We start from the raw sequence: 22,913 nt of genomic DNA, 5'->3' as shown, positions 1-22,913 counted from the left end.
GTCAGATAGGGGAAAAATAATAGGCTCACGGTGTAGTAAATATGGGAAATATTTGGGCAGGGACAGAATTTTCTTAATTTTGCCTCTGCATAACAATGCAATGGATATGGAACATCATCATTATGATGTAAGTGATAATTCTCAGATTGTGGTATAAAGAATTATCAACACAAGAGAAGGAGGTTGATAAATTATACAAATATTGTAACCATCCAAATAATTCTGGACCTAATTATAAATTAGCAATGACTTGAACTACATCCATAATAATGTCACATATAACTGATTATATGATTACTAAACTATTATCTGTGTGTTTGCAGTGCTGGAATTGGAAGAACCGGCTGTTTCATTGCTACATCCATTGGCTGTTGTCAGCTGAGGGAAGAAGGAATTGTAGATGTATTAAGCATTGTCTGCCAGCTAAGAATGGACAGGTAAATCCAGATCACAAGAAAAGATGCTTATTAAGTAGAGAAAAAAGTGAAATTCTTTATGAGGTATAACATTTAGATGGATAAAACATAGTGTAATAATTTGTTTTCTTCATACTTCGTTTAAAGAACAGCCTGTATAAATACACATACATAATGCTACATAATAATTTCCTTGTTGCTATTGTAAAAACCTATACTACAATGCAACATTTTAAAGATCAGCTGTTAGAAGGATCCATTGGAAAAATAATATTATTATTTTCTGAAGTGATTTCAAAATAATAATTTTTTTTGCATGTTTTATTTGACAGTCTGTGTTTACTGCTTTATAAGCAGAATATAGTTGTAAAGTTTCTCAGAGGCCGTCAACTAAAAAGGCAAACTTGCACAGACTTGGCACTAGCCATTCTGTCAAGCAGGTTCCGAAGGAAAGCCGGCCCACACCTTTAACCCCCTATACAGAATTCTGGCCTTAGAATGGACTACCTGGGTTGTTTCCATGACGACAGAGGTAAAACTAGCCAGGTCAGTATCTGGAGGGACAGAAGCAGGAACAGAATCAGGAGACAAAACCACAATCAGAGAAATAGTCAGGGTCAGATACCAGGAGGTCAGTCAAAATTGGAATCAGACCAGCCATGGTGAATGTCAGGAGGGATTATATACAGTAGCAAACGAGGTCCAAATCAAGTACAGGAACAGGAGATCTGCAAATAAATAGCACTAGAGATGTATAAGGTAAACCAAATAACTGAAAACTCCACAAAGACTCTTAGGAGTTTAAATTGGGTGTGGTACTACACCATAGGCCACAGCACGGAACATATTACACCTGCTGATCAGTTGGACAGCAGACAAATACCCTGGCTGAGTGGCACCACAAGTCACAGCCATACCAGTATTCTTAGCTGACAGCTCCTGCACTACCTAGCAATGCCAGCAGTACCACCTCCTCCATCGCCAACACAACCCATCAATAAAATACAGCAATGCCTAACAACAAAGGCAAACATTGGTGGAGCAGTTCTAGGTAAGGATATAACAAGAGCCTACCATCAACACTGATTAATTCACAATGGCAGAGAATATAAGTTCCTTACAGGCCAGACTATCAGTGCAACAGCAGAGACACACCACCGTATAACTCGTGTGAGGATCGCATCACACTGCACGGACTGGCCAGCACCTCTCCTGACCTGAGCATGACAGCGTGATGTATTTCTATGTAGCTGTCAAGCTCAAGTCAGGAGAAAGGACAGCCAGTACGAGGTTTACAATGCGATCCTCCCACGAGAAATACGGCAGTCTGTCTCTGCCCTAACTATCAATGTAGGATAAAAACCCCAATCTCAGTGCTGTATCACTTAGTATACTGGGTGCAGCAGTTATGATAGTCACAGTTTTCTCTAAATGAGCAAATACCTTGTAGTAAGTAAATAAATAGTAATAGTGTATGTAAATAACATAGGGTACTCTAAGTACCTACTGTATGTTATTTACATGCATTGTTACTATTTATTTACTTACTACAGAGTATTTGCTCATTTTCTTTTTTTTTTATCTTCGGTTATGCTTATTACATGGCCACAGTGTGAATGCACACCTGTGCCACTTATACCAACATATGCCTTGGTTCAATTTTTTGGGGTTTTGGTTAAGTTTTTTATACCTTGTACAATCTGGGGCTTGGATCCCCCTTTTTTTTTAAGTCTGTTTTTTTGTTTATATATCTTTCCACGGGCTGGTGTCTGAATAATCGGGACCCAGGTCCTACTCTGTCCTTATCTATTTTAACATCTGATAACACATAGTGAGATGAACTACAAGAGTTAGGTACCATCCCGATTGCAGTACACTTTGCGCGGTGGGATGACTTTTATGTTTTTTTATCAAAACAATGTTCACTAAGTATCCTATTTTATTTACTTGTACTATTACTACTTATTTACTTACTACAGGGTATTTGATCATTTTGGTTGTATCTTAGGTTCTGCTTGTTAAATGGCCACAGTGTGAATGCACACTTTTGCATTGCACTTATACCAACATGTGCTCTGGCTCCAATATTTTTTGGTTTTTGTCACAGTTTTCTCTGCTGCAGATCGAGCGGAGCTTAGTTATTGAGCTGTGTATAACCCCTCCCACACCACAACTTGATTGTGAGAGAGCTGTTAATGCATGGCTGGACTACCCTGCACGTGCCAAGTTGTACTGTAATGATAATCTCCTGCTGATAAAAATCTGATTGTATTGAAACAGCAAAACACAGCCCAGAAAATGACAAATCACAATAATCAGGAACTCTTCTCCTTCATTATACTGCTCTCTTATTGCATAGAAAAACCTGATGACAGATTCCCTTTAATAAAGATCATGATATGAAAAAAAAACACATGTAACACAAAAAAATTCTGTTGATCGCTCTCCTTTGAGTCTGGCAGGTGTACATCTGTGTCCTTTTTGACTGTAGTCATCTGCTGCGCTTTTCAAAGCAAAAATAAACTGCAAAAAGCATATATGTTAAGCGATACATGAATTCAATATTGCAAGTTAATGGCAGACATATGCAAATGTAAGAGCACTGTTTATGCTTTCATACATTTGGTCAGTATACATTTAAATCTGTTCACATCCTTTCCAATCTTTTAAATGGATGTATGCAACTGTATACCATTTTGATAGACTATAAAATGATATAGTTGGAGGGAGCAAATATGATGTAAACCTACCCTTACACTGCTCATTATTATAGCTACTTGTCAAATCTCTTCATCTTCTTACCTGAACTAGAAAAAACAGAGTGAATTTTATCAAAGAGAGGCAGCCTGAGAACCTCTTCTTACTATCAGCCTGTAACGACCTGCCACAAAAAAAGATATTGAATTATTTTCACATCTTAAAACACAGTAAGAGCTTTAATGTACAGTATGTATCGATGCATTGTACAATCTTATACAGTGGCACATATGTCTCTTATGTTAAATAGAAGCGCTTTATCTTTTTGGAGGGTTTATATCAGCTTGTCAGAATATATATGGCATTGTTATGTATTCTTTTATAAGAGTTATATATAATAGATAAAATGTATCTATATTTATAGTGTGCTAGTGTGTTATATGCTCACATGTAACTAGTGCACACCCTACGTGACACAGACACTAGGCAGCTTTTCCTGTCGTTTCCCCAGCAGACTGAAATGTATCCTGTCCAAACGATGGTCAAAGGGCATATTTCTGCTACTATTAAACTATTTCTGAGAAATACATCTCTACAATGCTGAATATGTGAAATGGAAATGAACCTCTGGTTTGGGATCATTTAGTCTTTACATATAGAGGCAGGTTAGAAAACCCGTTTTATATACCTTATTGGGAAATTCTGAGTTCATATGCTAAGATCCTCGGTTTAAGATTCTCTTCTCTTGGACAAAGTGGAAAACCATTAAGAAGAGCAATATTATCTCTTTAGGGCAGGGGTCTCAAACTCGGCTGGGTATATGGGCCGCACATGGAAAAAATTTGAATTTGGGGGGCCGCATTCTTTGTTCAATGTGACATTTTTAGTGATACCAATTTTTTTGTATACACCTTTTGAACATTTTTGCCGTGTTTATTTTTTTATGGCTTGGGTCGTTATGGATGTGGTGATAATAAACGTGCACTTTTTTGTGAATACTTTAATTTACATATAAAACAGCATTTTTAGTGCCCAATATTTTTTCATGCTTTATTTTATTTTTTATTTTTTTTACAATTTTATTTCCCCCAATTGGCCACATACAGTAATATTGTCTTACAATTAGCATCATATAGTAATAATGGAAAACATCTTGTAGTAATGTTCCCCATCCAAGTCCCCATCTTGTACTAATGTGCCCCATCCAGGTCCCCATCCTGTGGCTATGTGCCCCATCCAGGTCCCCATCCTGTAGCAACGTTCCCCATCCTGGCGCCCATCTTGTACTAATGTGCCTCATCCAGGTCCCCATCTTGGGGCTATGTGCCCCATCCAGGTCCCCATCCTGTGGCAATGTTCCCCATCCAGGTCCCCATCTTGTGGCTCTGGTCCCCATCTTGTGGCTCTGTGCCCCATCCAGGTCCCCATCTTGTGGCTCTGTGCCCCATCCAGGTCCCCATCTTGTGGCTCTGTGCCTCATCCAGGTCCCCATCTTGTGGCTATGTGCCCCATCCAGGTCCCCTCTTGTGGCTATGTGCCCCATCCAGGTCCCCATCCTGTGGCTATGTGCCCCATCCAGGTCCCCATCTTGTGGCTCTGTGCCCCATCCAGGTCCCCATCTTGTGGCTATGTGCCCCATCCAGGTCCACATCTTGAGGCTCTGTGCCCCATCCAGGTCCACATCTTGAGGCTCTGTGCCCCATCCAGGTCCCCATCCTGTGGCTATGTGCCCCATCCAGGTCCCCATCTTGTGGCTATGTGCCCCATCCAGGTCCCCTCTTGTGGCTATGTGCCCCATCCAGGTCCCCATCCTGTGGCTATGTGCCCCATCCAGGTCCCCATCTTGTGGCTATGTGCCCCATCCAGGTCCCCATGTTGTGGCTCTGGTCCCCATCTTGTGGCTCTGTGCCCCATCCAGGTCCACATCTTGAGGCTCTGTGCCCCATCCAGGTCCACATCTTGAGGCTCTGTGCCCCATCCAGGTCCACATCTTGAGGCTCTGTGCCCCATCCAGGTCCCCATCCTGTGGCTATGTGCCCCATCCAGGTCCCCATCTTGTGGCTATGTGCCCCATCCAGGTCCCCATCTTGTGGCTATGTGCCCCATCCAGGTCCCCATCCTGTGGCTATGTGCCCCATCCAGGTCCCCTCTTGTGGCTATGTGCCCCATCCAGGTCCCCATCTTGTGGCTATATGCCCCATCCAGGTCCCCATCCTGTGGCTATGTACCCCATCCAGGTCCCCTCTTGTGGCTATGTGCCCCATCCAGGTCCCCTCTTGTGGCTATGTGCCCCATCCAGGTCCCCATCTTGTGGCTCTGTGCCCCATCCCGGTCCCCATGTTGTGGCTCTGTGCCCCATCCAGGTCCCCATCTTGTGGCTATGTGCCCCATCCAGGTCCCCTCTTGTGGCTATGTGCCCCCTGTGTTGTTCTTCACACACATAAAATAGAAAAAAAAAAAGATGATTCTCACCTGTCCTCCGTTCCCTCGGCGGCCTTCCTGCAGATGTGGCCCGCAGGCACCACAGAGTCCGACCCCTTGACGATCCCGACCTGGTCCAGGAGGAGCCGCCGACAGCAGCGCTGAATTGCCGCACAGAGACTGTCTCCCAGCACTGCATTTCCAATGCCAGCCGCTGGCCAATCAGAGGCCAGCAGCTGACATCTGCATATGGCAATGACGTCATACTCGCTGCGCCGACACGCAGATATCAGCTGCTGGCCTCTGATTGGCCAGCGGCTGGCATTGGAAATGCAGTGCTGGGAAACAGTCTCTGTGCGGCAATTCAGCGCTGCTGTCGGCGGCTCCTCCTGGACCAGGTCGGGATCGTCAAGGGGTCTGTGCCTGCGGGCCGCATAAAGCAGCCTCAGGGGCCGCATGCGGCCCGCGGGCCGCGTGTTTGAGACCCCTGCTTTAGGGGACTTGTCTTGCATTACCCAGACAACCCAATTATTTGAATAGATATGTAATACCTTAATACCTGGAGATGGCGCTGCAGGAAATCATACACTTACTGCCAGGATTCCCCAAAGATTTCAGCTGATCGCTGGTAATCCCAATGTTGTGACAATATTATAGACCATTCTAACTAGTAGGGATTTTACAAAGCTGATAGCCCTTTAAAACTTCTGAGGTTAAGAGCAAAAATCTTTACCTGGGCCACTCACTTACCATGTGTCATTTTATATATTATTACAGTGGGGGGAAAAAGTATTTAGTACTACAGGTAATGAGTAGAGGTGCCTCTTAAAGAAGAAGTTACTGGTCTGTGAGAGCCAGAAATCTTGCTTGTTTGTAATTGACCAAATACTTATTTTCCACCAAAATTTGAAAAAAAATTCTTTCCAAATCAGACAATGTGATTTTCAGGATTTGTTTTCTCATTTATGTCTCTCATAGTTGAGGTCTACCTATGATGTCAATTACAGGCCTCTCTCATCTTTTTAAGTGGGAGAACTTTTTGGCACAAATGGTGGCTGACTAAATACATTTTTTCCCCACTGTACGTGACTGAGCCAGCTTTGATTGCATTACAGAATTGCATAAATACCAGTTTGAAACCCTACCGATCTGATATTACTGTATCATTAGGATCGGTCATTAATATCTGCAGGTCAGACGGATTGTCCACCTTTGGTGACAATTTTCTTTTTTGACATAAATACATGTATTTTTTGGCTTAAAATAGTTTTTGTAATTGGGTTTCATTAAAATATTTTACACTTTGCCTTCTACAGCCCGTTTCTCACTATAAGGCTATGGCCCCACTATCAGTATTTGGTCAGTATTTTTTCTCAGGAGTGGGAGCCACAACCAGGTGAGGAACAATCAGAGAAAAGGTATAAGGCTGCGTGCCCACGATGCGGATTTAATGCATTTCTTAAAAATGCTTCTTAAGTAGTGTTGAGCATTCCGATACTGAAATATCGGGTATCGGCCGATATTCGCGGTATCGGAATTCCGATACTTAATTCCGATACTTTTACAATATCGAATACCGGAATCGGAAGTTCCCATAATGCCTGCGCTCTGCAGTGTCTCTGAAGGATGACAAGCTGGATGGCAGCGTTCAGCTGCGATACAGCCTGTCATCAGAATGCCATCCCAGCGTGAGAGAATTCTCCTGATTGTTTAAAAGCCGGCGCGCGGTAAAAAGCCGCCGGCTTTTAAACAATCACACAGCCCCATACTGCTTCCCCACAGCCTCCCACCCCGATCCTCCGCTCCCCTCGCCACCTCCCATCCCGATCGTAAGTTAGGACCGGGCGGGAAGCGCAGCACCAAGGAGCGGGGAGCGAAGGACCCGGGCGGGGAAGCCGGCAGTGAAAAGACTTCACCGCCGGCTTTCCCGTTCTGTGCTGCGCATTCCCGCCGGATATTTCAAATGAACAGCTGAGGTATCAGGTGATGCCGATCAGCTGTTCATTTGAAGTCGCCGCGGTGCCCTCAGAGGGTTCATGTGAGTTCATGCTTGACTGCATTGCATGAACTCACATGAACTTTCCCACGGCCGCACAGGTCAGCCTCACCTCCCAGACCCGTCATGATTGGTGTGTGTGGGTGTCTGTGCAATGTGTGCGGGTGTGCGCGGTGTCTGTGCGATGTGTGCGGTGTCTGTGCGATGTGTGCGGGTGTGTGCGTGCAGGTAGACATAGGCCGATGTGACACTACTACTCCCATCGACCTATGTCTGTCCCCCGTCCACTCGTGCCAGCAGGATCAGCTTGATGGGAGCAGTAGTTCCCATCAGCCTGATCCTGCTATTTAAATTGCCCTACTGTGTCCCCAATAAATGTTAAATACATGTCATTGGTGGCCAGTGGTTACCTACAATAAATTAGTTCATACATTACCTGTCCCCGCCGATCGCCACCTAAAATAAAGTAAAAAATAAAAAAATACACCTATACTCACCTAGACACCTAATTCCCCGAAGCCATCGATCTCCTGTAATAAAATATAAAATAATAAACCACAACCTTATCCTTACCCCTCCGTAGTAGTCCACGAGTGTCCCACGAAGATCTCCAGTTCAGAGCAGCCACATAGAATGTGACCGCTCTGAACCGCCGCCGCCGCTAGAATGACAGGGCCGTAAAGCAGCCCCGTCATTGCATAAGCGGGTTCACCGGAGTTCAGGCAGCGCTGCTCCGGTTAGCTGCTTTACGGCCCTGCTGTATCGTGAGAAATTCCCACGGTACAGCAGTGCCGTAAAGGAGGTCTCCGTAGCAGCGCTGACTGAATGCACTCCGGTGACCTCAGTCAGTGGCTCCCGCTGCCGGGAGCGGACGTGTTCCCGGCAGTGTGAGCTTACAGCAGCCATGCACAGCTGTCACCATCTCCAGATGTGACAGCTGTGCATGGGGGATCAGCGCAGGAACGTGGACAGGTAACTATTTTTTTTTAGTAAACTAAGAATTAAATAAAATGGTGTGTTTTATTTCAAATAAATTATTTTTTTCTGGGTGTAGTGTGTTTTTTCTTTTTAACACTTTGTAGGTTAGTAATGGGGGTGTCTTATAGACGCCCATCATTACTAACCTGGGCTTCATGGCAGTTGGCGCTGACATGAACCCCACCACTATTACCCCCTGCCACCGCACCAGGGCAGCGTGGAAGAGCGAGGCTAAGTGCCAGAATTGGCGCATCCTATGGATGCGCCATTTCTGGGGCGGCTGACGGCTGGTGTTTCTAGCCTGGGAGGGGGCCAATATTCATGGCACCCTTCCTGGGCTATTAATATCAGCCCCCAGCTGTCTGCCTAGCCTTTGCTAGCTATTAAAATAGGGGGGACCCCACGTCATTTTTTTGGGGGGGTCCCCCATTTTAATAGCTAGTAAAGGCTAGGTATTCAGCTGGGGGCTGATATTAGTAGTCTGGGAAGATCCGTGGGTATTACCCCCTTCCCAGGCTTCAAACATCTTCCCCAGCCGTCTGCTTAACCTCCGCTAGAGACTAAAATTATGGGGGATCCCACGCCAATTTTTTTTTAAATAAATCCTTTATTTTAACACTAAATGACATTTGATGAGTTAATAAAGATGCAGTCCCTAAATTATTATTTATTTTTTAATTAATTTTTCCCAAAAATTTTGACGTGGGCTTTGCCATATTTTTGTATGCCAGCCAGGTACAGCATCCAGCTTCTATGAACGCGCCATTTTCCGGGGCGGCTGCGGACTGCAATTTGCAGCGGGTGGGGCCCAGAAAGCTTGGGTCTCCCTGCGCTGCGGATTCCAGCCCCCAGCTGCCTAGTTGTACCTGGCTGGACACAAAAATAGGGCGAAGCTCCACGTATTTTTTTTTTTTAATTATTTCATGAAATTCATGAAATAATAAAGAAAAAAAGGGCTTCCCTATATTGTTGTGTCCGGCCAGGTACAAATAGGCAGCTGGTGGTTGGGGGCAGCCCGTTCCTGCCTGCTGTACCTGGCTGGACCCAAATATAGTGCGAAGCTCCACGTCAATTTTTTTAAAATTATTTCATGAAGTAATTTTTTAAAAAAAGGGCTTCCCTATATTGTTGTGTCCGGCCAGGTACAAATAGGCAGCTGGTCGTTGGGGGCAGCCCGTTCTTGCCTGCTGTACCTGGCTGGACACAAATATAGTGCAAAGCCCCACGTCAATTTTTTTTAAATTATTTCAGAAAATTCATGAAATAATTTAAAAAAAATTGATGTGGGGCTTCGTCCTATATTTGTGTCCAGCCAGGTACAGCAGGCAGGAACGGGCTGCCCCCAACCACCAGCTGCCTATTTGTACCTGGCCGGACACGACAATATAGGGAAGCCCTTTTTTAAAAAAATTATTTCATGAAATAATTAAAAAAAAATTGACGTGGAGCTTCGCACTATATTTGTGTCCAGCCAGGTACTTCTGGCAGGAACGGGCTGCCCCCAACCACCAGCTGCCTATTTGTACCTGGCCGGACACAACAATATAGGGAAGCCCTTTTTTTCTTAATTATTTCATGAATGTCATGAAATAATTTAAAAAAAAAATACGTTGGGCTTTGCCCTATTTTTGTGTCCAGCCAGGTACAACTAGGCAGCTGGGGGCTGGAATCTGCAGCGCAGGGAGGCCCAAGCTTTCTGGGCCCCACCCGCTGCAAATTGCAGTCCGCAGCCGCCCCGGAAAATGGCGCGTTCATAGAAGCGCCATCTTCTGGCACTGTACCCAACTCATCCAGGGCCCTGGTGCGGTGGCTCACTGGGTAATAAAGGGGTTAAGGCCAGCTTGGCATTATCAGCTGGCCCTAAGCCCGAAATTCATGGGGTCACGCCAATATTAGACATGACCACCATGAATTTCTAGTAAAGTATTTAAAAAAAACACAACACCCAGAATAAAGTCCTTTAATTGAAATAAAGACACAATTCTTTATTGTTCTAAATTAAACTATAATTACCATCACGCCCATTCCAGCTGAAGCCAATGATCTCCTGCAATAAAAGAAAAATAATAAACAAACCTCATCCTTACCTTCCCATGGATCCCACGACAGCTTCAGCTCTGCTACATCGAGATGACAGGCTGGACCGCAGCAGAACGCTGCCATCCAGCCTGTCATCCCGCAGACACTGAGAAGCGCAGGCATGCTTGCGCTCCTTAGTGTCTCTCTGTGACGGCATAAAGATGAGCCGAGTTCATGTCCAATGAACTCAGCTCACCTCATGCACGTCACTGACAGCGTGGGAAAATTCTCCTGCACTCAGCGCTTCAGCGTGAGAATTCTCCCACGCTGTTAGTGACGTACATGAAGTGAGCTGAGTTCATTGGACATTAGCTCACCTCATGCACGTCACTGACAGCGTGGGGAAATTCTCACGCTGAAGCGCTGAGTGCAGGAGAATTTTCCCACGCTGTCAGTGACGTGCATGAGGTGAGGTCATGTCCATTGAACTCGGCTCACCTCATGCACGTCACTGACAGCGTGGGAAAATTCTCCTGCACTCAGCGCTTCAGCGTGAGAATTCTCCCACGCTGTCAGTGACGTGCATGAGGTGAGCTGAGTTCATTGTCGGCTCATCTGGATGCCGTCACAGAGAGACACTGAGGAGCGCAAGCATGCCTGCGCTTCTCAGTGTCTGCGGGATGACAGGCTGGATGGCAGCGTTCTGCTGCGGTCCAGCCTGTCATCTCAATGTAGCAGAGCTGGAGCCGTCGTGGGAACCATGGAAAGGTAAGGATGATGTTGGTTTATTATTTTTCTTTTATTGCAGGAGATCGTTGGCTTCAGCTGGAATGGGCGTGACGGTAAGTATGGTTTAATTTAGAACAATAAAGAATTGTGTGTTTATTTCAATTAAAGGACTTTATTCTGGGTGTTTGTGTTTTTTTTTTAACTTTCACTATGGGGTTAGTAATGGGGGTGTCTTATAGACGCCTCTCCATTACTAACCTGGGCTTGATGTCAGCTGGCATTATAAGCTGACATGAACCCCAGCCCTATTACCCCACTGCCACCGCTACAGGGCAGTGGGAAGAGCGAGGCTAAGTGCCAGAATTGGCGCATCCTATGGATGCGCCATTTCTGGGGCGGCTGACGGCTGGTGTTTCTAGCCTGGGAGGGGGCCAATATTCATGGCTCCCTTCCTGGGCTATTAATATCAGCCCCCAGCTGTCTGCCTAGCCTTTGCTAGCTATTAAAATAGGGGGGACCCCACGTCATTTTTTTGGGGGGTCCCCCATTTTAATAGCTAGTAAGGGCTAGGTATTCAGCTGGGGGCTGATATTAGTAGCCTGGGAAGCTCCGTGGGTATTACCCACTTCCCAGGCTTCAAACATCTGCCCCAGCTGTCTGCTTAACCTCCGCTAGAGACTAAAATTAAGGGGAACCCCACGCCAATTTTTTTTTAAATAAATCCTTTATTTTAACACTAAATGACAAGTACAGTAATCAACACTATCACTGTACTTCATATATATGTGACTGACATGTTTCTATCTATCTAATCTATGTGTGAAGCTCTATTCCTTCTATTCTAAATTGTCGGGTACAGATGCTGAATTGCCGGCCGGCTTTCTTAAAGAGACGGTGCATGAAAACACTATTATTTTTTAAAATAAATCCTTTACACTAAATGACAAGTACAGTAACCAACACTGTCACTGTGCTTCTTATATGTGTGACTGACATGTTTCTATCTATCTAATCTATGTGTGAAGCTCTATTCTGTCTGTTATAAATTGTCAGGTACCGCTGATGAATTGCCGGCCGGTTTTTTTAAAGAGACGGTGCATGAAAACACTATTATTTTTTTAAATAAAACCTTTACACTAAATGACAAGTACAGTAATCAACACTGTCCCTGTACTTCATATATATGTGACTGACATGTTTCTATCTATCTAATCTATGTGTGAAGCTCTATTCTTTCACATGACTAAATGACGTCATGAAAGGTCCTTTTTAGAGCACCGGGAGCCGCCGAAGACTCCGGACGCACCGTACAGGAGATCGGGAGCCATCGGAAGGTGAGTATAATGGGTTTTTTTTCAACATTTTTATTATTTTTTTTACTATTGATGCTGCATTTGCAGCATTGTAACTTGGTCACACAACATAAATCCATGCTGCTTGCATGGATTTATATAGTGTGACCAAGTTGTCAAGCATTTTTCCAAGTAATGCTAAAATCGCTTGGAAAAGCGCTTGACAACCCGCATGCGAAATCGCATGTTAAAAACGCTTCACAAACGCTTCTACCTGGCAGAAAAACGCACGTACAATCCGCTTGCGTGTTTTCGGCCAGGGAGATGCAGAAATGCTCAGGAAAAAATCTGCAGCATTTCTGCATCGTGGGCACTAGGCCTAATAGAAACAAGTGCACCAATTCTGCATTTATCACCCACTCCTGGTTTTGTCTCCCACTCCTGAGAAAAAATACTGACCAAATACTGATAGTGGGGCCGTGGCCTTACTGGTTTTAAAATGGATTAACTGAGAATCCGTTAGTGAGCTCATTCTGACAATCCAATGGGAGCCCTTGTAACTCTTTTATCTGTGTTTTTTTTCTGAGCTCTCCTCAGCTGATTGATTTATAGCCATTAGTGTTCAGCAAGCACTAAAATGCTCGGGTGCTCGAAGCTCGGGCCGAGCTCACCGTGATACTCGGGTGCTCGATCCGAGCAACGAGCCCAATGTTAGTCTATGGGAGACCCGAGCATTTTTGCGGCGGCACCCCCGGCAGTCTGTAGAAAGCCTAAAAAGTGCCCAAAACGATAGTGACAGTGCTCAAATGACATGGGGACAGCATGGAGATCGCCCCAGGAAGCATTTCTGACCCCCAGGTCACTGCTGTCAACAACGTGGTCAGAGGTATTAAGCCACTTTTACGGACTCACAATAAAACGTTCAAAAACGAAACTGAATCTGTTTTCCTGTGAAATATGTTAAGGAACATCCTTTCCAGAGTAAAGACTAGTGTATAAATAAATAACCAAAAGCAAAAATACTCCTCCACACCTTGGACTATGTTCACAAGTATCATTTTTTATGCGTTTTTGCACTTTTGTATTGCTTTCAACCGTGACAAATGCATTCACCGGGAAATGTCATTTTAACATTTTACAACCTTATCTGGCCATGTGCTGTGTGACACATGCATACAGTGCTGAAAAGACATGGGAACAGCATGGGGAAGACCCCTGGAAGCATCTCTGATACCCAGGTCACTGCCTAAAAGTGTGCCCATCAGAAGTGATCCTTACCGCATCAGAAGATGCAGACTTGCAACTATCCCCGTGCAAGTCCTTGTCCCAGGGCAGTGTTCAATTATACCTCCCCATTACTTGCAATGCAAGCGCAAATATGGAGCCAACCACCCACCCACCCGCAGGCTGCAATACTGTACTGCTAGCTTGCACTTGAAATGGGGCCTTTTAGTTTGGAGGAGGCCGAAGCTGGCCACTACCTCATGGCTGCATCGGCGGCGAGGTCTCCATACTCAGTCCCCAGCCGCCACTATTTGTCCCGGGTACCTTCCCCACACTTCTCTTAGCCTGGCCTGCTTTAGGGCAGCATTGGACGAGCTCACCAGACAACCAGAGACTCCTCCAGTGGGCCCTGGCTTCTCCATCAGGGCAGTTGAGAGTGCCAAGGTGAGGAGCATGATGATGATGATAGAAGTTAGCATCTGCTTTGTTTTCTTGGAATGCAAGTGTAAGTGTGCAGCCTGCCACCCACCCACCCCCAGGCTGCAATACCATATTGCTAGCTTGCTTGCACTTGAAATGAAGCTTTTTAGGCTTGTGGAGGCAGATGCCGGCCACCATGTCATGGCTGCGTCGGCGGCCTGGTATCCATACTCAGTCCCCAGCCGCCCGGCGGCCTGGTGTCCACACTCAGTCCCCAGCCGCCCCTATTTGTCCCGGTGAGCCTTATACACAAGCGCGCATACCAAAACATTACCTGTGCCCTCCCCAGTGCATTTAGTGGGAATGACAGCCTATTCCGCTGTAGTGTGTGCACGCCAACCCCCTGTTCATGGCACATGCGAAGATGCCTCCCGCCCTGCACTTGTCATTGCAGACTTGCAACTATCCCGTTCAAGTCATTGTCCCAGGGCAGTGTTCAATTGTACCTCCCCCATTCCTTGCAATGCAAGCGCAAGTATGCAGCCTGCCACCCACCCACCCCCAGGCTGCAATACCATACTGCTTGCTTGCTTGCACTTGAAATTGGGCCTTTTAGACATGTGGAGGCGGAATCTGGCCACCACGTCATGGCTGCGTCGGCGGCCTGGTATCCATACTCAGTCCCCAGCCGCCCGGCGGCCGGGTGTCCATAAACGGTCCCCAGCCGCCCCTATTTGTCCCGGTGCACCTTATTCACAAGCGCGCATACCAAAACATTACCTGTGCCCTCCCCAGTGCATTTAGTGAGAAGGACAGCCTAACCACAAACACGTGGCCAGCGATGGTCCATCTCTCTGATGCCTTCACACTAGGTTAATATTGTGGAAGCCGGGACACAGACACAGTTGGACACTGGGATGCAGCATGTCCTCCAGACATAGAGGATTGCGGGTCCTGGGTCAATCAGGCTTCAACACAAAGTTCAGAAGGTAGACAGCAGCAGTGGTCGGCCTCCTACACAACGAGTAAATTATTCATGATCATGAGGCCATCTATCTCCTTAGCTTTCTGTTCCTTTGAATGCAAGCGCATGTATGTAGTAGCGGCTAGGCCTGAGGTGGTCAGCGTTTTGGCGCATATCCTACCTCCTCCGAGGATTGCTGGATATTTTCCTGCTACTATCCCAGTTCTATGACTCCCGTTAAAACAAAGCTTCATGTGATGAATGATGGATGAGGTGGTGGCAAAGGAGAAAAAGCAGGAGGAACAGGGAACATTCACATCAATATCAGGCCAGTCAACCACACATGTGTTGTAGGATATGTTTCTGTACCAAAAGAAGCGGTTCGGCTACACAGTTATAGGGCATACAGTGAGTGCAATGCCTACCAAAAATTTCGAGGCAATCCAATGCCCTTTGGAAGTGACATGGAGGTCAGAGGGCCTTAACTAAACCGTTTTTTCCATTTATAGCAACTGGGTCTCCTGTGCACTGTCGGCCTAAGCAGTGAATGGAAGGCTTTCCAAAAATTATGAGGAACTGCAATGCCCCTTGAAACAGAAGTGGATTACAGCTTACTAAAAACCTTCTACCCATTATTGGGGAGTGGGTCTCCCTTAGTGTTCGTCTATGCATTGAAAAGCAAAAGCTGACTAAAATTAGGAGGAAATGCAATGCCCGTTGGAAGAGTCGTGGAGGTTAGAGGTAATTAAAAACAACATTTCAATGCCCCTTGGAACAGCTGTGGAGTTCAGAGTAGTTTAACAAGACGGTTTTAATGCCCCTTGGAAGAGACGTGGAGGTCACAGTAGCTTAACAAGACGGTTTTAATGCCCCCTGGAAGAGAGGTGGAGTTCAGAGTGGTTTAACAAGACGGTTTTAATGCCCCTTGGAAGAGACGTGGAGGTCACAGTAGCTTAACAAGACGGTTTTAATGCCCCTTGGAAGAGTGGTGGAGGTTACAGTGGAATAAAAAGACAATATCAATGCCCCTTGGAAGAGTGGTGGAGGTCGCAGTGGAATAAAAAGACAATATCAATGCCCCTTGGAAGAGTGATGGAGGTCCCAGTGGAATAAAAAGACAATATCAATGACCCTTGGAAGAGACGAGGAGGTCACAGTAGCTTAACAAGACGATTTTAATGCCCCTTACAAGAGCCATGCAGTACAGCATAATAAAAACATTATTCCAATTATTGGGGAGTGGGTCTCCCATAGTCTTTGCCTATGCCTTCCAAGCAAAAGCTGCCAAAAATTAGGACGGAGGAACTTGCAATGCCCCTTACAAGAGCCATGCAGTACAGCGTATTAAAAACATTATTTCAATTATTGGGGAGTGGGTCTCCCATAGTCTTTGCCTATGCCTTCCAAGAAAAAGCTACCAAAAATTAGGACGGAGGAACTTGCAATGCCCCTTACAAGAGCCATGCAGTGCAGCATATTAAAAACATTATTCCCATTATTGGGTAGTGGGTCTCCCATATTCTTTGCCTATGCCTTCCAAGCAAAAACTGCCAAAAATTAGGATGGAGGAACTTGCAATGCTGGCAACACGGACCATGGTCACCCTGATGGTATAGTGGTGGTGGAGGCTGAGGATAAAGAGAAGAGCAAAAAACAGCCGAAATGAGGAAGCGTATACCCATGTGTGGGTGTGAAGAGGTGCATGGGAATACACCTCCCGAAATAACACAGTGGATTTGACTTTATGTTACTCTGCTGTCATTTGGTGTTGATGAGAAGTCTGGCCCAATCCAGCCCTTGTTCATTTTGATAAGGGTCAGCTTGGCAGCATTGTCAGTTGACAGGCGAGTGCGCTTATCAGCTATAATTCCCCCAGTGGCACTAAAAACACGCTCCGATAACACGCTAGCGACAGGGCAGGCCAGGACCTCCAAGGCGTACAGAGCAAGTTCATTCCAAGTGTCCAGCTTGGATATCCAATAATTAAAAGGCACAGAGGAATCACGGAGGATGCTGGTATGGTCGGCAAGGTACTCCCTCACCATCTTTTGAAACTTTCCACTCCTTGTGAGAGTACCCCACGCCTCAGGGCCTGTAAGCTGGGCGGGTCTCAGAAAACTGTCCCAGAACGTTGACAGTGTTCCCCTGCCTCTGCTGGATTGGAGTTGCGTCTCTCTCGTCTGTACGCCTTGGTTGGGCAACGAACTGTGACCTCTGCCGCTAGCGTGTTCAGATGGGAATTTTTTTAACAGTTCTGCCGCAAGGGCCTTCTCGTACTGCCCCATTTTTGTAGACCTCTCCACCTCAGGAATAAGAGAGTGAAAGTTCTCCTTGTAGTGGGGGTCTAAAAGTGTCACCAACCAGTAATGACTGGCACCCAACATTTTGACAACGCGAGGGTCATGGTTAAGGCAGCGTAACATAAAGTCATCCATGCGTGCCAGACTGGTAACGGGCAAGACTTCCGTGTCCTCACCAAGATGACGACTGACCATGCTCTCCTCCTCCTCCTACCCCCTGTCCTCAGGCCACCCACACTGAACCGACGGTATGACAGTTGTACAGGTACTACCGTCTACAGCGCATGATACCAGCTCCTGTTCCTCCTCCTCCTCCTCCTCTCCTTGATTGTCCCCCAATGCACGTTGGGATGAGATGAGGCTGGGCTGTGTGTTATCGCCCGCTACGGCTTCTTGATCCATCTCATCATACTCTGGCTGCAATGCCTCCTCTTTAATTCTCTGCAGAGAGCGTTGCAAAAGACAGACAAGTGGGATGCTGATGCTAATGATGGCGTCATCACCACTCATCATCTTGGTGGACTCCTCAAAGTTTGTCAGGATGGTACATGTGTCAGACATCCAGGTCCACTCCTGAGGTCTTATATGTGGAGTCTGACCTGAATATCGACGGCCTTGTTGCAGCTGGTACTCCACAACTGCTCTCTTCTGCTCACAAATCCTTTGCAACATGTGGAGGGTAGAGTTCCAATGTGTGGGGACATCACACACCAGTCGGTGTGCCGGAAGCTGCAAACGCTGCTGCAACACAGCAAGGGCGGCGGAAGCTGTAGCCGACTTCCGAAAATGAGCTGACAGGCGGCGTACTTTGACGAGCAGATCTGGCAACTCGGGGTTCGATTTAAGAAACCGCTGAACCACGAGGTTAAGCACATGAGCCAGGCATGGTACGTGTGTGATCTCGCCTCTCCTCAGAGCCGCCACCAGGTTACGGCCATTGTCACACACGACCATGCCTGGATGTAGGTTCAGCGGCCTCAGCCACAGATCTGCCTGCTCATTCACAGCTGTCCACAACTCACAAGCAGTGTGAGGTTTATCACCTAAGCTTATGAGTCTCAGCACAGCCTGTTGCCGCTTGGCTGAGGCAGTACTGCAGTGCTTCCAGCTTGTAACTGATGTGATATCTGAGATGGAGGCTGAACATGAGAAGGAGGAGGATGATGCTCAGGAGCTGTACACTGTGGGGGCAACTCTGACTGACATAGGGCCCGCAATCCTCGGTGTGGGGAGGATGTGTTCCGTCCCAAGGTCCAACTGGGTCCCGGCTTCCACTATGTTTACCCAGTGTGCCGTCAGGGAGATGTACCGTCCCTGGCCACAAGCACTTGTCCACGTGTCCGTTGTCAGGTGGACTCTCCCAGTAACTGCGTTGTTGAGGGCACGACAGATGTTTTGGGACATGTGCTTGTGTAGTGCGGGGATGGCACACCAGGCAAAATAGTGTCGGCTGGGGACCGAGTACCGAGGGACGGCCACCGCCATAAGGTTGCGGAAGGATTCCGTCTCCACCAGCCTAAAAGGCAGCATTTCCAACGCAAGCAGTCGTGAAATGTGCGAATTTAAGACTGTGGCCTGTGGGGCGTTGGCTGCGAATTTGCACTTTCGAACAATTGAAAGCTGCGGTGGGACGTGGACGTTGATGCTGTTTCTTGAGAAACTGCCATAACAAGTGACGACTGAGAGGATGGTGCATGTTTGCATGCAGTATGGACAGGGGATTGCCTTGCACGCACAACAGGGGGTTCTGTTACATGCACAACAGCGGAAGAAGCAGTGGTGACACCCGCTGACACTGGTCGTGGACCCTGGGGTTCGCCCCACAAAGTCGGGTGCTTTGCTGACATGTGCCTGATCAAGCTGGTGGTGGTCAGGCTGGTAGTTTTGTCACCCCTGCTGATGCTGGCCTGGCAGGTGGTACAAATGGCCTTTTTTGGGTTATCAGCAGAGTCTTTAAAAAACTTCCAGGCTCTGAAAGACCTACCGGTTGTACTGGCAACGTCCCTCGTGTTGGAGTTACGGGGAACGATTGCCCGCCTTCTGTCTGCGTCCACCACACTGCTTCTTCCTGCCTGTTGGGGTACTCTCCCTCCCTCCCTCTGTGTGCTGCTGGCCCCGCTCTGCATGTCCTCCTGCCACGTTGGGTCAGTTACTAGATCATCCACCACCTCTTCCACTTCCGCACCACGGTCCTCCTCCTCACTTCATGGCAATTGTGTCTCGTCATCGTCCACCTCGTGACAAGTTGCCAGCGTCGCCTTCCTGTGGCCGTGGCTGTTCAAATATTTGGACATCGCTACATGGGATCTCCTCTTCCACCACTTCAAGCGGAGCAGGCGAGGGGCCCAAATATGGAAATGGACCAGTGAACAGCTCTTCAGAGTGTCCAACTGTGGGATCAGTTGCTGTCTGACGACACTCGGCATGGTGGGAGGAAGGAGCATCAGGGTGAGGAGGAGTATACGGTCGAGACTCACGGCTACTAAGACTTGACCGTGTGGAAGACAGACCGGAGGTGGTAGTGCCCAGGTAACTGGAAGTATTATCTACTATCCAATTAATAACCTGTTCACACTGATCAGTTGGCAATAGTGGTGTTGTTGTGTGCTTCCTTAGTAATTCGGTCAAGAACTGGAAGCGAGAAGATGTGGCTGTTGGTTGTGGCACATTTTCCCCTTGGCCACGGCCCCGTCTCTGCACGCACCATCACCAGAACGTCCAGTTCCACGTCCCTTGCCTCGCGCCTTCCCCATTGTAAATGAAGTAAAATAGCTTACACTCGCACTATCAATGGCAAAAGGGTAATGAAAAGGAGATTAGAACCGTGGAAGAGGAAAACCACAGTTCTATTTCTCTGGCCTACACCAGAATCTTTTAAACAGATATATTTGTGTCTGAACAGTCAGCGAGACACTCAAACTGTTTTTTTTTTATGTAAAAAAGGCAAAAAGGTGGATTACACCCAGATTTGAACCGTGGAAGAGGAAAACCACAATTCCAGTTCTCTGGCCTACACCAGAATCTTTTAAACAGATATATTTGTGTCTGAACAGTCAGCGAAACACTCAAACTGTTTTTTTTTTTTATGTTAAAAAGGCAAAACGGTGGATTACACCCAGATTTGAACCGTGGAAGAGGAAAACCCCAGTTCTAATTTCCTGGCGTATGCTAGACTTTTTTAAATAAATATATTCGTGTCTGAACAGTCACCGAGACACTCAACTGTTTTTTTTATGGAAAAAAGGCAAAAAAGTGGATAATACAGAGATTTGAACCGTGGAACTGCAAAACCACAGTTCTAGTTATCTGGCCGAAACCAGACTCTTTTAAACAGATATATTTGTGTCTGAACACTCACAGACACACTCAATTTTTTTTTTTTTTGGGGGGGGGGGGGGGGGGATACCAAAAGGTTAATAAGATGGGTATTTGTACAGTCTGACTGTGGAAAAAAAAAAGAGGATTTAGATGAAAAAAAAAGGATTTTTCCTAGCCCCTGAGACCTGGGGCTAAGTCTAGCAATTTGAGCCGCAGCAGCACACAAGACTGTAGTGCAGTGTTTTTTGGTATAACCACTGCGTTTCCTATACAGCCTGCCTGCCTGATATCTGGGATGGATATTAGTCCTCAGAAGGACTGTTTGTTTGATTTGGCAGGCTTTAGAGACCCTACACTACCTATTTCGCAGTATAAATCTCTCCCTAGCTCAGCAGCACTCTCCCTACACTGTCTGATCCGGAGCGACTGTGTCCAAGATGGCGGCGCCCAGTTTTAAATACTCGAGGTGACGCTGTGCGGCCAGCCAATCACTGTAATGCCCACAACCAACATGGTTACGTCATTACAGTAACTGGCTGGCAATCCCTGCATGTTCATTGGCTCTGTAAAGAGCGCCAAACATGCAGGGCGGAGACCCGAGCTCCCACCCGAGTAACCCGAAAATGGTCGGTGCTCGCCGAACATCCCGAGTAGTGAGATGCTCAGGCGAGTACCGAACAGTGTTGAGCATGCTCGCTCAACACTAGTAGCCATGTATCAGAGTTGAATGTGCAAGGAAACAAAGAGCCTGTTAAAGTGAACCTGTTATGTAAAAAAATGCTATTAATCTGCAGATATGGTGTTAATCCCAGATTAATCCCATATATCGTTTTTTTACATGACAGGTTCTCTTTAAAACAAAACTGTGTAAAAAAATTTAATGCTGTCAAATTGCAAAAATTACTTAGCATGCATTTAAGAAAACTAATGACATCAAGCTCTCCTGGCTCATGGTGCTGGTAAGTAAAGAGGGTGAAGTAGTGGCCCTTTTTTAACTAATGATCCTACCCCTTGGGCTCTGTGCTCCTTACTACCCCACCCCACCCCCGACTGTTCTGATCACCTTTCTCCCACCCTGCATAGACTCCAAAGCTGGCAGTTGGAAGCAATATGTAAGTCCACTTTATTATCGAGAAAATATTTTTGCTAATGTGATTGTTCATCGCCACACACATACTAATGATATCACATGGCTGCACTGAGAACCTATTGTAATTGTATAATTACTTATGGTGGTTTATCTTCTTGTTCTTACAGGGGTGGAATGGTTCAGACGAGTGAACAGTATCAGTTTGTACACCATGCCCTGGGCCTTTACGAAAGTCGACTCTCTGCAGAAACGGTTCAGTGAAAATCTGAGAGTTCAAGCAATAGAGATCTTTATAGGTAATTTCTTGAATTACCGACCAGCAGTTTTTTGAAGGAGTAACGTAGACTCCATGGAAAAGACTGTAGAGTGAAATGTTGGAACGTCTGACACAGTTAGATGGACAATAGCGTGTCATTGAATGTATCTGCACTGCAAGTTTCAGCAGAAGCAATGGATGGTAGAGAAGGTGTACATGGCTTTTCCGTATGTAACTGGAAGGTGGATATACCTTTGAACTAGGATAATCTACCGCACAGAATGTACGTACTACTGCTCCAGACGCAGCGGCTGGGGATCTTACGATTATTCAGTGTATAAGAAATAAACGTTTGCAAACTTTGTGTCTTGTAAATGGACTGTCAGTTGTCACTCTGTTAAGTGCTATTACTTATTATGTGGTGAGTTTGTTTCCTGCCCACATAAAACTTTTGCTGCTAGTGTTTGGAGTACTATAATTAGTTTATTTTTAATTAAATAATATTTCTTTGTTTTTATCTAAACAGTTCAGAAACAGTGAACATTTTATATGGAGATGTGTCTTTGTTCTATTAGCAATTGTGACTTTCCAGCAGGATATATAACAGAGCACAATGTACTTTAATCATTGGATATGCATTTGCTGTATACTGTCGGTTGTACTATTTGCTGCGCCTCTTCTCCAAATCTGAATACAGTGTATTTGTAAATCCTGTGAGTAATTTTACCTGACAACTTTATAGCATATATCGAAACTGCAAGAAATAAAACTGGTGTCTGAGGAACAATAACTT

General features: G+C 46.2%; 1 protein-coding gene across 3 annotated transcripts in view; it reads left to right on the top strand.

Moving 5' to 3' along the window:
- PTPRR (protein tyrosine phosphatase receptor type R) overlaps positions 1–22,913 on the top strand; it is a 315,415-nt gene extending 292,502 nt beyond the window's left edge. For 2 of the 3 annotated variants that reach the window (XM_073651784.1, XM_073651785.1), the window contains exons 10-11: positions 324–437; positions 22,032–22,911. In XM_073651784.1, coding sequence (XP_073507885.1) covers positions 324–437; positions 22,032–22,125 — 208 coding nt within the window. In that variant the 3' untranslated portion in view covers positions 22,126–22,911. Of the gene's footprint in view, positions 1–323; positions 438–22,031 lie in introns of all 3 variants that reach the window. The other variant, XM_073651783.1, reaches the window with a different exon arrangement.

The sequence above is a fragment of the Phyllobates terribilis genome, unplaced genomic scaffold, assembly GCF_046119375.1.
Source record: "Phyllobates terribilis strain yellow unplaced genomic scaffold, ASM4611937v1 Scaffold_11__3_contigs__length_659146591, whole genome shotgun sequence".
Classification (NCBI taxonomy): domain Eukaryota; kingdom Metazoa; phylum Chordata; class Amphibia; order Anura; family Dendrobatidae; genus Phyllobates; species Phyllobates terribilis.
The sequence above is the reverse complement of the archived record's forward strand: the minus strand, read 5'-3'. Positions and strand labels throughout refer to the sequence as shown.